The following is a 12,340-nucleotide window of genomic DNA, read 5'->3' on the forward strand; positions in this document are numbered from 1 at the left end:
TGTATTAGGAAAGTGATGACAAGTTCGGGTTGTCTCTTTCAAACTGACTAATTTATTCAACGATCCCTTTTACTGTAGAGAAGAAACCTTGAATGTCTTTTGCAACTAACTCCCAGTTATTTCATCTACATTTTTTAACAGAGGCTGCAGGTGGCGGCAAGAAGGGTGGTAAGAAGAAGGGTGGCTCCTTCCAGACTGTGTCTGCTCTCTTTAGAGTATGTATTTTTTTCATATCTTTGTATAACAGTTAGGAACCTCAACTCCAATCACCAATGACTTATTTTCTTGTTTCGATGAAACACAGGAGAACTTGGGCAAGCTGATGACCAACTTGAGGAGCACTCACCCTCACTTTGTGCGCTGCCTGATTCCCAATGAAACCAAGACCCCAGGTAAGAAGTGCATCCACAAGTTTTGAAACATGCATGTAGTACGGCAGTTTTTCAGAAAACTCTAACAAATGTGAATTTACAACATTCAGGTCTTATGGAGAACTTCTTGGTCATCCATCAGCTGAGGTGTAATGGTGTGCTGGAAGGTATCAGAATCTGCAGAAAGGGCTTCCCCAGCAGAATCCTCTATGGTGACTTCAAGCAGAGGTAACTTTTCCACAGAAAGTGGAGATGTGACAAAATAGAAATGCCAGTGTTAATAAGGGTGTGTACTTTTCTTATAGATACAAAGTATTGAATGCCAGTGTCATCCCTGAGGGACAGTTCATTGACAACAAAAAAGCTTCAGAGAAGCTGCTGGGCTCCATTGATGTGGACCACACTCAGTACAAGTTTGGACACACAAAGGTTTGTTTTCATGGACATAAAATTAAAAACAACTTGTGTTGTACATGTGCTTTCTTACTTTTATTTAATAAAACTACACAGGTGTTCTTCAAAGCTGGTCTGCTGGGTACCCTGGAGGAGATGAGAGACGAGAAACTGGCTGAGCTGGTGACCATGACTCAGGCCCTCTGCAGAGGATATGTCATGAGGAAAGAGTTTGTTAAGATGATGGAGAGGAGGTATGTTTTTGTTGGCTCACTCTTACTGCCAAATCATTTGGTGAAGCTTAAATATGTATTTGTTTCAATGTCATCTGCAGTCATGGTTTGGAAATGACATTTCATCTATTTAAATCCCAGAGAATCTATCTACACTATCCAGTACAACGTGCGATCCTTCATGAATGTGAAAAATTGGCCATGGCTGAAACTTTACTTCAAGATCAAGCCTCTTCTGAAGAGTGCTGAGACTGAGAAGGAGCTGAGCCAGATGAAGGAGAACTATGACAAGATGCAATCAGACCTGGCTACTGCCTTGGCCAAGAAGAAGGAACTTGAAGAGAAGATGGTTACCCTGCTGCAGGAAAAGAATGACCTGCAACTGCAAGTGGCTGCTGTAAGTATAAAAAGCCTGTATTTTTTTTAATTGTGTTATATTCAAGGAGTTGCTATTGAAGTACATGTGTGAATTACTGCTATTGTTATATAATTTATTTGAATTTAATGAAATCTATGATCACTGAAAATTATTAACCAAAATGAAAATACACATCTCTCATAATGAACCACAGGAAGTTGAGAACCTCTCAGATGCTGAGGAAAGGTGTGAGGGGCTCATCAAGAGCAAGATCCAGATGGAGGCCAAACTCAAAGAGACAACTGAGAGACTGGAGGATGAAGAGGAAATCAATGCTGAGCTGACAGCCAAGAAGAGGAAACTGGAGGATGAATGCTCTGAGCTCAAGAAAGACATTGATGATTTGGAGCTCACCTTGGCTAAAGTGGAGAAGGAGAAACATGCCACAGAAAACAAGGTCCACATCTCTTAAAGTATACTCTGGCACAGAAGATAAAATGATACCATCCAGTGGTCTTTAAAATGTTAACAAATAACTGTAAAGAGTTAAAGAATACATGTCTTTTTCCAGGTGAAAAACCTGACGGAGGAGATGGCATCTCAAGATGAGTCCATTGCCAAGTTAACAAAGGAGAAGAAGGCCCTCCAAGAGAGCCACCAGCAAACCCTGGATGATCTCCAGGCAGAGGAAGACAAAGTCAACACTCTGACCAAGGCTAAGACAAAGCTGGAACAGCAAGTGGACGATGTAAGAAAATAAATACTTCTGTGTTTTGACCCATCATGACACAAATGAGTCTTGGCATTGATGTGCCTTTTCTAAACCTTGTGTAAGTTGAAATACAATTTTGTGTGACAGCTTGAGGGATCCCTGGAGCAAGAGAAGAAGCTCCGCATGGACCTTGAGAGAGCAAAGAGAAAGCTTGAGGGAGATCTGAAACTGGCCCAGGAATCCATAATGGATCTGGAGAATGACAAACAGCAATCTGAGGAGAAGATCAAGAAGTAATTTTTGTCGTTTTGAATTCCAAAAGCCTGACCCACGCAAAATGCAAGTTATAGTTCTAAGTTGCTTTGCTCTCTTCTACAGGAAGGAGTTTGAGACCAGCCAGCTCCTCAGCAAGATTGAGGATGAACAGTCCCTTGGTGCTCAGCTTCAGAAGAAGATCAAGGAGCTCCAGGTACACTTTTGATGAACATAATTCACCCAGAAGAGTTTGGACAAACATTATTTCCCAGTCCTCATATTGCCATTGTTAAATCTAGGCCCGCATTGAGGAGCTGGAGGAAGAGATCGAGGCTGAGAGGGCTGCTCGGGCCAAGGTGGAGAAGCAGAGGGCCGACCTCTCCAGGGAGCTTGAGGAGATCAGTGAGAGGCTGGAGGAGGCTGGTGGAGCAACAGCTGCTCAGATTGAGATGAACAAGAAGCGTGAGGCTGAGTTCCAGAAACTGCGTCGTGATCTTGAGGAGTCCACCCTGCAGCATGAAGCTACTGCAGCAGCTCTGCGCAAGAAGCAGGCTGACAGTGTTGCAGAGCTGGGAGAGCAGATTGACAACCTCCAGCGTGTCAAGCAGAAGCTGGAGAAGGAGAAGAGCGAGTACAAGATGGAGATTGATGACCTCTCCAGCAACATGGAGGCTGTTGCTAAATCTAAGGTGAGGGTTATTATGTCTTTCACAGAACTCAGAAAACTGAAGTGTTATTTTTTAGTATGCAGTAGTAACACTAAATGTAAAGACATCTGAAATGATAAATATTTTTGTTTCATGTAGGGCAACTTGGAAAAAATGTGCAGAACTCTTGAGGATCAGTTGAGTGAGCTCAAGGCCAAAAACGATGAGAATGTCCGCCAGCTGAATGACCTTAGTGCACAGAGGGCAAGACTGCAGACAGAGAACGGTGAGTGCTCAGACCTTATGTCAGATAGTTGTCAATAATGTAAAAAACCCTTTCTTTGATTTAAGGAAAAGGATCCAAAGACAAGTTTAACATCCATTTCATTATCTCTTTATAATTAATATCAGTTAGATATTTTTCTTTGTAAGAGGCAACCCAGTGCTCTGTTCCTGATGGATTAAGATGAGATAAGGCTGATTTAACATGGGACTAGATTGTATCCTACTGCACTATGGTAGTTTGTCAAAAATATAACAAAGAGTACATTCTAAACCAACTCCTTTTGAAGAACATCTTAAGATGCTATTCATTGTGAATATGCGCTATAAAGATGAAGACTGAAGTTGGCTGACTGACTGAACATTGTTCATACAAACTATAATATTTTGTTATCCAGGCGAGTATTCCAGGCAGATTGAGGAGAAGGAAGCTCTCGTGTCTCAGCTGACTAGAGGCAAGCAGGCCTACACTCAGCAGATTGAGGAGCTCAAGAGGCACGTTGAGGAAGAAGTGAAGGTATGAGAAGTCTTAGGAATTGAAGACACATAACAATTTACATTATTTCAATCAAAAGACAGCCTCCTGGTCGAGTTTTTGAAGATTCATCTTAATTTAATTACGTTTGAGTCTTTTAAATGTAACAGCAAGTTAAATACTCCACTCTAGATTGTACCTTAGAGGTCAAAATTCACGAGTATGACAAATGAATTTATGACACTTACTTATTGCCAATTGATAATGGACTGGGATCATGGTTTTTGTGATGTATTTCTAGGCCAAGAATGCCCTGGCTCATGCTGTTCAGTCAGCCCGTCATGACTGTGATCTCCTCAGAGAGCAGTATGAGGAGGAGCAGGAGGCAAAGGCTGAACTGCAACGAGGAATGTCAAAGGCCAACAGTGAGGTGGCTCAATGGAGATCCAAATATGAGACTGATGCTATTCAGCGCACTGAGGAGTTGGAGGAGGCAAAGTGTGTAATCCTTTAATTGAATAAACACAGTTTTACAATGCTTAATTATTATTTCACCATCTAATGTGGTACTCAAAAATCTTTCCGTTCAGGAAAAAGCTTGCCCAGCGTCTGCAGGATGCAGAGGAATCCATTGAGGCTGTGAACTCCAAGTGTGCCTCTCTGGAGAAGACCAAGCAGAGGCTGCAGGGTGAGGTGGAGGACCTCATGATTGATGTGGAGAGAGCTAATTCTCTGGCTGCCAACCTTGACAAGAAGCAGAGGAACTTCGATAAGGTAACAGAATATCCAGAAAAAATTACTGACAGAGAAACAAAAAACAATATTTCTTTGTGAAATTAATTGTGACTGGTCAATATCATTCAAGGTCCTGGCAGAATGGAAGCAGAAGTACGAGGAGGGCCAGGCAGAGCTTGAAGGAGCCCAGAAGGAGGCTCGCTCACTCAGCACTGAACTGTTCAAGATGAAGAACTCTTATGAAGAGGCTCTGGATCAGCTGGAGACCATGAAGAGAGAGAACAAGAACCTGCAGCGTACGTTGCAAGTCATTTTGATCTAACAAGTCAATCAATACATTCTTGCAATAATGCATCTGTTGTTCACTTCAAACCCTGTTCTGGTTTTATTAATGTTTAGAGGAGATCTCAGACCTGACTGAACAGATTGGCGAGACTGGAAAGAGCATCCATGAGCTGGAGAAGGCCAAGAAGACAACTGAAACAGAGAAGGCTGAAATTCAGTCAGCTCTGGAGGAAGCTGAGGTAAATTTTTGTGGCAAAATCTAAAACCATCCATGATATAACACAACATCACATACAACTTTGTTATTTTAATTTTAGATTCTGCTCAGGATTACTGTTGAATTTATGTGAATATATTTTGTAGGGTACACTGGAGCATGAGGAGGCCAAGATCCTCCGTGTCCAGCTTGAGCTCAACCAGATCAAAGGTGAGGTTGACAGGAAACTGGCAGAGAAAGATGAGGAGATGGAGCAGATCAAGAGAAACAGCCAGAGAGTGATCGACTCCATGCAGAGCACCCTGGACTCTGAGGTCAGGAGCAGGAATGATGCCCTGAGAGTTAAGAAGAAGATGGAGGGAGACCTGAATGAGATGGAGATTCAGCTGAGTCATGCCAACAGGCAGGCTGCTGAGTCACAGAAACAGCTGAGAAATATCCAGGGACAGCTCAAGGTAAGTTTGGTATGGTTATTAGGTCATAGAACGAGGACAGCCGGCACAAATTATTGACTGTTCCTCTCTCTTTATGTTAGGATGCCCAACTGCACCTTGATGATGCTGTTAGAGGACAGGAAGACATGAAAGAACAGGTTGCCATGGTGGAGCGCAGAAATGGCCTCATGATAGCTGAGATTGATGAGCTGAGAGTTGCTCTGGAGCAGACTGAGAGAGGACGTAAAGTAGCTGAGCAGGAGTTGGTCGATGCCAGTGAGCGTGTCGGACTTCTTCATTCTCAGGTCTGCTATTTGTTCATTTAATATTTTACAAAAGAAACCCTTTCTTGACATAAACACTTATTTCATACAAAGAACTGAACACTGAATTGTTGTCCTATTTTATTTAATCTGCAGAACACCAGTCTTATCAACACCAAGAAGAAGCTGGAGGCTGACCTTGTCCAAGTTCAGGGTGAGGTGGACGACACTGTTCAGGAAGCAAGAAATGCTGAGGACAAAGCCAAAAAGGCCATCACTGATGTGAGTTTGTGATTCAGTCTCCCTTTTGTGCAAACGCCAGAACACAAAAATACTTGGAAACACTAACCATAAACATCAAAACTACAACTTCATAATTCTAAATCACCAACTTTTCAGGCTGCCATGATGGCTGAGGAGCTGAAGAAGGAGCAGGACACCAGTGCTCACCTGGAGAGGATGAAGAAGAACCTGGAGGTCACAGTCAAGGACCTGCAGCACCGCCTGGATGAGGCTGAGAACCTCGCCATGAAGGGTGGCAAGAAGCAGCTCCAGAAACTGGAGTCCAGGGTATGAAATGTATTTGGTGCTTGTTTAACAAAATTCAAAGCACATCAAGGAAGTTGAGCTCTGGGCATCCATGGTATAGAGTGCCAATGCTGTGAAAAAATGAACTTTCATCTCTATGTTACAGGTGCGTGAGCTGGAGGCTGAAGTTGAGGCGGAGCAGAGACGTGGCGCCGATGCTGTTAAAGGAGTCCGCAAATATGAGAGGAGAGTGAAGGAGCTGACCTACCAGGTAATTTAATAATAGAAAAAAAATACTATAAATACTTTGTGTTTCTATTCATTGCTAAAAACAGTCTTTCATACATGCAGACTGAGGAGGACAAGAAGAATGTAAATAGACTTCAAGATCTGGTGGACAAGCTGCAGCTCAAAGTCAAGTCTTACAAGAGACAGGCTGAGGAGGCTGTAAGTCAAATAGTTTTTGCACGTGGGAAGGAAGAAAAATCTATATGGAATGAAGATGTTCACAGGTGATTCAATATAAAAATGTTTTGTACTATTAACACCTTTCAGGAGGAACAGGCCAACACTCACATGTCCAGGCTGAGGAAGGTTCAGCATGAGATGGAGGAGGCTCAGGAGCGTGCTGACATCGCTGAGTCCCAGGTCAACAAGCTGAGAGCCAAGAGCCGTGACACCGGAAAGGTAATCTGTTAACAAATAAAATTTAATGGAAATTTAACCCGGCTATTAGGTATAATGTCAGTACTGACCTAAATAATTCCTTCTTTTTTTGCTTTTTCTTCAGTCCGACTCTGCTGAGTAAAGGAAAAAATCCCTGAAGATAGAGCATCTTGACAGAGTTCATATGATATGAAAAGCTGTTAAACTGTCTTCAGATCTTGTCAATAAACTTTATCTTGACAAATGAAATAATTAACCCGTTTTTATTCACTTTGTTCGTTTTTTTTGGTTGTTTGTTTGTGGTGTGCTTGACACAACAGATGGATAGCTCAATAATTCTCACTTGTTTGAGGTTGTTTGAAATTAGACCGGCCAGTTGGATCTCACAGCTTAGGTATATTTCCCACCTGCAGTACATTTTATACTCATGTCATAATAAAACTGCCAGTTGCTATCTTCACAAAACAGAAATTAACACCAAAGCTTGAAGTCGGGTTGTATCTCACACATAAGGAGAATCTTCAGAGATCATCTTCTCTCAAGTCTTAAGCACACTCTAACAACAAGATTTGAAAATACTGACCAGCACACACTACAGGATTTCACCAAGATTATTTGACCAGAGAGAGTGATGCACCACATGTGCCCAGTTGTTTGATCTGAGGTTTTTAGAGCACTGGTGGGACAGGAGGAGAGAGAAGCAGAGCTGTCTACAGCGGTGCCTTTCATCCATTATGCGCATGCAGAGGTACAGAGGTGAAACTGTTGCTGTATCAGCCAATAATGGCATGATCTCACACCGATCACTGATAAAAAAAACACTTTGCTGCTGCATGAAAATGGTGTGGTTATGTGTTATTTTTAAAGGCATTATTGAACTGGCTCGAGTGGGCCAGAGGAGCGCACAGTCAGCTGACCCAGAGCCTTTCAGTTGCACTTTGAGCCTGCGTTTGTTGTCTGTTGTCCAGTCTCTTGTAAGGGGGCTCTGTCTCTCTCTCTTGGCTGTTGTCATCCTCAGCGAGAATCAATGTTGCAATCATCCAGGTAACTATCAAACACGTTTGAAAATTATCAGGGCGGCTCTGACGAGTCTGTGAAACGATTGTGGGGCTAGAGATTCATCTGTCAACCGCTCACAATAGAAGATAATCTTGGTCGAACGTCGGGGCGTTCATTTTTGAAGGAGATGTGCCAGCTACACTCAGTAAAACTGTACATGTGTGTGCTGGTCACTTCACTGCCAACTGCTTTTCCAGCTTTGGATAGTACAACAGAGGGCTAGCGGATAGACTGGTCCTGAATCCAGGCGCATTACCAACCATCCGCCATCAAACCTTGAATCCTGGAGTGTTTTAAATGCTGTGTGCTGTGGTGCAGATGTGAGAGCTTTTCCTCAGTGTCCCCCCTGTCTCTGTGTTAGCTTCAGGATGCTAATTTTAGCTGCGGTTAGCCTGTTGTTTTAGCCTGTAATGTTACGGTAAACGAGCTTCGCTGTTTTCTAAACATTGTGCACATGGAGCTCATGGCGCTGCTCTCAGTGACGCGGAAGAGTATCAGCGGAGGCTCATTTACATATGAAGGTCAGGCCCACTAAATCAGACCGTTCTGAACAGAGGGGCTATGAGAGCCTGGAAACAATGCTGCTGTGCTTGATTTATTGGCTTTTTGGACCAAAACATGTTACTACCATTTCATGAAGACATCAATGATCCATATAATATGGATCATTGATTTTTTGACACTTTTGACCATTCAGTTTAATATGATATTAAACTGCAGAAAAGGAGCATAATATGGGAACTTTAATAACAATCATAACACAAGTCAGAAACCACATAAAATAACAACTTCTCTTCAAGGCTAATGGGGGAAAAACACAGTACTTGACACCCCACTGGCAAAGGCCTTTCTTTGTATCTACTTAACTAAAGAACACTAAAAGATCTTTATGAATGTAAAACCCTTCAAACGTGCGTTATGGTGTTAACAACATATCTTACTGTGTCCTATTAATATATCCATTAACCAAATATGAATCACTGCCTCCCCCCTTCTCCCCTGTCCCTCTGCTGGATTTATTTTTGACCATGATAATACCTTGTGATCTGCTGATGAGAAAGGAAATAAAAAGCTAATTCACCACTGCATAACTTGGAAATACAAGTTTCTTCAAGACATAATTCCATATATTCCCTTAACTAAACCACTCATAGGTTAGTCATTTAGTTTTTCAAACCACTAAAATAAATAAAAAAACTGCACCCTCTTCATTCATCACAGCAAAACACTGGTGGCATTTGTGAGGAAGATTCTGGAACATTATTCTGGTATTAAATTATCTAGTCTGGCCTTGATTCTGACTGGCCTGTCCCAGGAGATATTCAATACTTGCTTAGGCTTAATGGAAAGAACATCAGGCCGAATTTTATTTTGGATATCTGAGATTTGTCTATCCTGTAACTATACACCAGTGACATTTCAGTGCTTCTCCAAATTTAAAACTCATTACTGGCTGTGATATCAAAATTAATAGGACACCGGCGTCTACTATAAACTGTGTCAGCTTCAGATCATACCACCTCACATTTCTTGGAGCAACTAAACTATAAATGATGCTGTGCACTTCAGCTGTTTCCTACTCAATTTCTTACTTATTTTTCATTGTGGATGTGACTGGTGTGTTAACTGTTGTTAAACCTACGAAGATATCTTATTAAACCGTCATCTTTTTTTCTGATATATCTTCTTCATTAAGTACAAATTAACTTTTCAGTTTTTTAGTTTGATTTAGAAAGTATTTGTGTTTGAGAAAACAAGAATCCATAATGTTCCTCAAAGAACAAGCTTGAATGTTCAGATCAAATGTTCTATCTCAACTGTCTTTTACCGTCATTAAAAGGAATATCTGTTGTCCTAAAAATTCTGACTAAAACACTATTTTTAGGATATTTTCACTTGAATCCTATGGTCTCTGATAAAAAAAATAAAAAATAAAAAAAAACGTTGTCTGTTTTAGAAGTATACAAGTGCTCCAAAAATGGTTTCTCTATACCAGTTGAATTATCACTAATGTGGCCTGTGGTGGCCAGGCTAACTGCCACAAACTTCAGATTTACCGATGACTTGACAAGGTGTTGACTTAGATTATAGTCCCTTTTAACATCAAGCCAATGATACTTGTAATAGTTAGACACTCTCTGTTATGGTATGACAATCGCTTACTACAAGCCCTAAACTATTGAAGGAATTTAAATGCTGTAGCCCTTCTCTCTTGTGGCTTCTTGGCTTGAGTGCTCAGTGCTCTGACTGTTCCAAGAGGTTCCTCTGTCAATGAATAGGAATCCTGATAGCACTCTTAATGTTTTCCTGTTCCTTGTTATTGCCAACAGAGCCCACTGACAGAGTGATAGGTATTTTTTAATGGAACAAGACTCATAGTAGAAGTAAGGTATGGCAATGGCTATTAATAAATCATTGTCATTCAGATTGATAAATCTGAAAGACAATTCCTCTTTACAATTTTTTCCAAAGACAAATTCCAATGAAAAGCCAACAAATATACAGACAGAACAAGTTACTAAAACTTGCTTTTTTTTTGTCCAACACGTTATCAGCAAGCGTAGCTGCAACTCTATAATTCTTTCTTGACTTCCTTCCCTTAATATGTTAAGGATTTTTAAAATGTTTGTAGTTATATATTTAACTGTAGTTCCCCCATTACAATAAAATACAGTAAAACAATATGGAATCACAATCACAATTAGGTATACAACTTAACACCCCTTCCAATTAGGTACTTGATCTCACTAGCAGGGAGGATAAATGAACACAGAGGGCTCTTGCCTTGGCCTCAAAGTCTGCAAAGGAAGCACAGGTGTTGTTGGACTTAGTGACAGATGCTATTTATGTGGACCCACTTCACTGCAGCCTCTTGTCCATTTGTGAACTGAGGTATTTTTAGGAGCTGACAAAAGCTTTGTCATGCAGTCAATTTCCTTTGTCAAGAAAGACAAAGAGGTCTCAAGTGGCCATTCAACACATCTAAATGTGTTTTCACTTAAATATCAAAGATGGTAAGTGAGAAGAGGAACAACAATTTATGTTTTGTATTCTGTGTTCCCTTATAATGTATGGACGTCTAGTAAATCTGGTCAGAGCTGCCTTTAACACTTGTATAAGATGAAGGCACCAACATAGAGTGTAAAAAACATCCCACTATTTTGTCTTTTATTGAAAGGTAATAGAAGTTTATAATTGATAATGTATTACATGAATTTAGAGCCTTTTTCACCTCTATTCATTTTATAATGGTTGTGTGAACATATTGAGCTGAAGCACTCAGGTGTGTTTAAGTAAGGCTCACATTCTCTAATTCTCCTCAATTCTTCTGATACTTCATTTGAAAGTAGCATTTTAACAAAGCTTATGCTTCTGTCTACACACTTCTGTCTTTGCTCTTTATTCTGAAAACTAAAAACTGTATAACACCTGGCACATCAGAAAGAAAAATATAACAAACACTTGGACTACCATTACCTCTTTTGTCTCTGTGTTACTTTCCAGTCTGGAGAAGTCTAACCTTTCTTTTAAACCTAGTCAGGCTCCTCCTTGCTTGACCTATTTGGTATGATCAGTTCAAGGTCTTGTGCAGAGGCTGAGCTATAAGCATTCACCAGACTCAAGGGCAGACAGAGAAGGGAAGTTGTGTAGAGCTTTCTTTTTTTTATGGTACTTTCTTTTTATGGTGTACAGGTTTTATCATAATTTTTTAATGTTTACAATTCAGCCAATTTCATATTATTTGAAATCCAAAATATATGACAAAGAAATATTACTATAGCCGAAGGGAAACATTAAGTATCACCATTAAGTGAACAGCAACTGAATAATAAAGTTAAGCTCTTTATGAAACTATATATAAAGATAGCAAGAGTTGACATTTTTCTTAACAAAATGCAGTGTCACAAAGCAAAATAAGAAAAAAAGAAAGATTAAATAAACCTTTATCCACTAATGCATTTTGTCAACAGAGATAAGACAGCTAAAAATCAGGCCCTACATGCACAACATGCTCTAAGAGAACATAGCTTCTAGACATTCATCCGTGAGCTTCATAAAAGGATGAATCCACTTCAAGATAGATGGAATAAAAAGACAATTCATCATCAAAAACAGTATGTAAAATGGGGATAGTTGTTAACTATGACTAAAGCCAACAAACCTTCAGCTTTTATTGTACAACAAAAAGCATCTGGAGTATTTTACGACACTAAAGCTTCTGTCAAACAAGCTGACTAAAAAAACGACTCAAGACCTTTGACAGCATGCTTGACACATGCTATTCAGGTTGGCTGAAAATTACTGATGACCTCCGAACTTGCTTGAATGACTCGTGCACAGCGCATGCTTGCACAATGGCCCACCAACCAATTGAGGTCACATGGATGACCTTCCACAAGGTCATTTCCTTTTTTAAGACACAAGGT

The 12,340-nt window shown here is 40.5% G+C and overlaps 1 protein-coding gene across 1 annotated transcript in view; it reads left to right on the forward strand.

Moving 5' to 3' along the window:
• Window positions 1-12,340, forward strand: part of LOC141809382 (uncharacterized) — a 41,457-nt gene that overhangs the window by 17,100 nt on the left and 12,017 nt on the right. The window contains 25 exon segments of the mRNA XM_074696372.1: window positions 142-215; window positions 305-392; window positions 482-599; window positions 677-800; window positions 882-1,018; window positions 1,139-1,394; window positions 1,570-1,812; window positions 1,927-2,103; window positions 2,215-2,360; window positions 2,446-2,536; window positions 2,622-3,011; window positions 3,129-3,255; window positions 3,650-3,768; window positions 4,028-4,224; window positions 4,317-4,500; window positions 4,592-4,757; window positions 4,861-4,985; window positions 5,110-5,418; window positions 5,499-5,702; window positions 5,817-5,942; window positions 6,060-6,230; window positions 6,355-6,459; window positions 6,540-6,635; window positions 6,744-6,875; window positions 6,979-6,992. Of these exon segments, the coding sequence (XP_074552473.1) occupies window positions 142-215; window positions 305-392; window positions 482-599; window positions 677-800; window positions 882-1,018; window positions 1,139-1,394; window positions 1,570-1,812; window positions 1,927-2,103; window positions 2,215-2,360; window positions 2,446-2,536; window positions 2,622-3,011; window positions 3,129-3,255; window positions 3,650-3,768; window positions 4,028-4,224; window positions 4,317-4,500; window positions 4,592-4,757; window positions 4,861-4,985; window positions 5,110-5,418; window positions 5,499-5,702; window positions 5,817-5,942; window positions 6,060-6,230; window positions 6,355-6,459; window positions 6,540-6,635; window positions 6,744-6,875; window positions 6,979-6,992 (3,919 nt within the window).

Source organism: Halichoeres trimaculatus, unplaced genomic scaffold (genome assembly GCF_033239565.1).
Source record: "Halichoeres trimaculatus isolate MK-OKI-2021-1 unplaced genomic scaffold, fHalTri1.1 fHalTri1_scaffold_20, whole genome shotgun sequence".
Classification (NCBI taxonomy): Eukaryota; Metazoa; Chordata; class Actinopteri; order Labriformes; family Labridae; genus Halichoeres; species Halichoeres trimaculatus.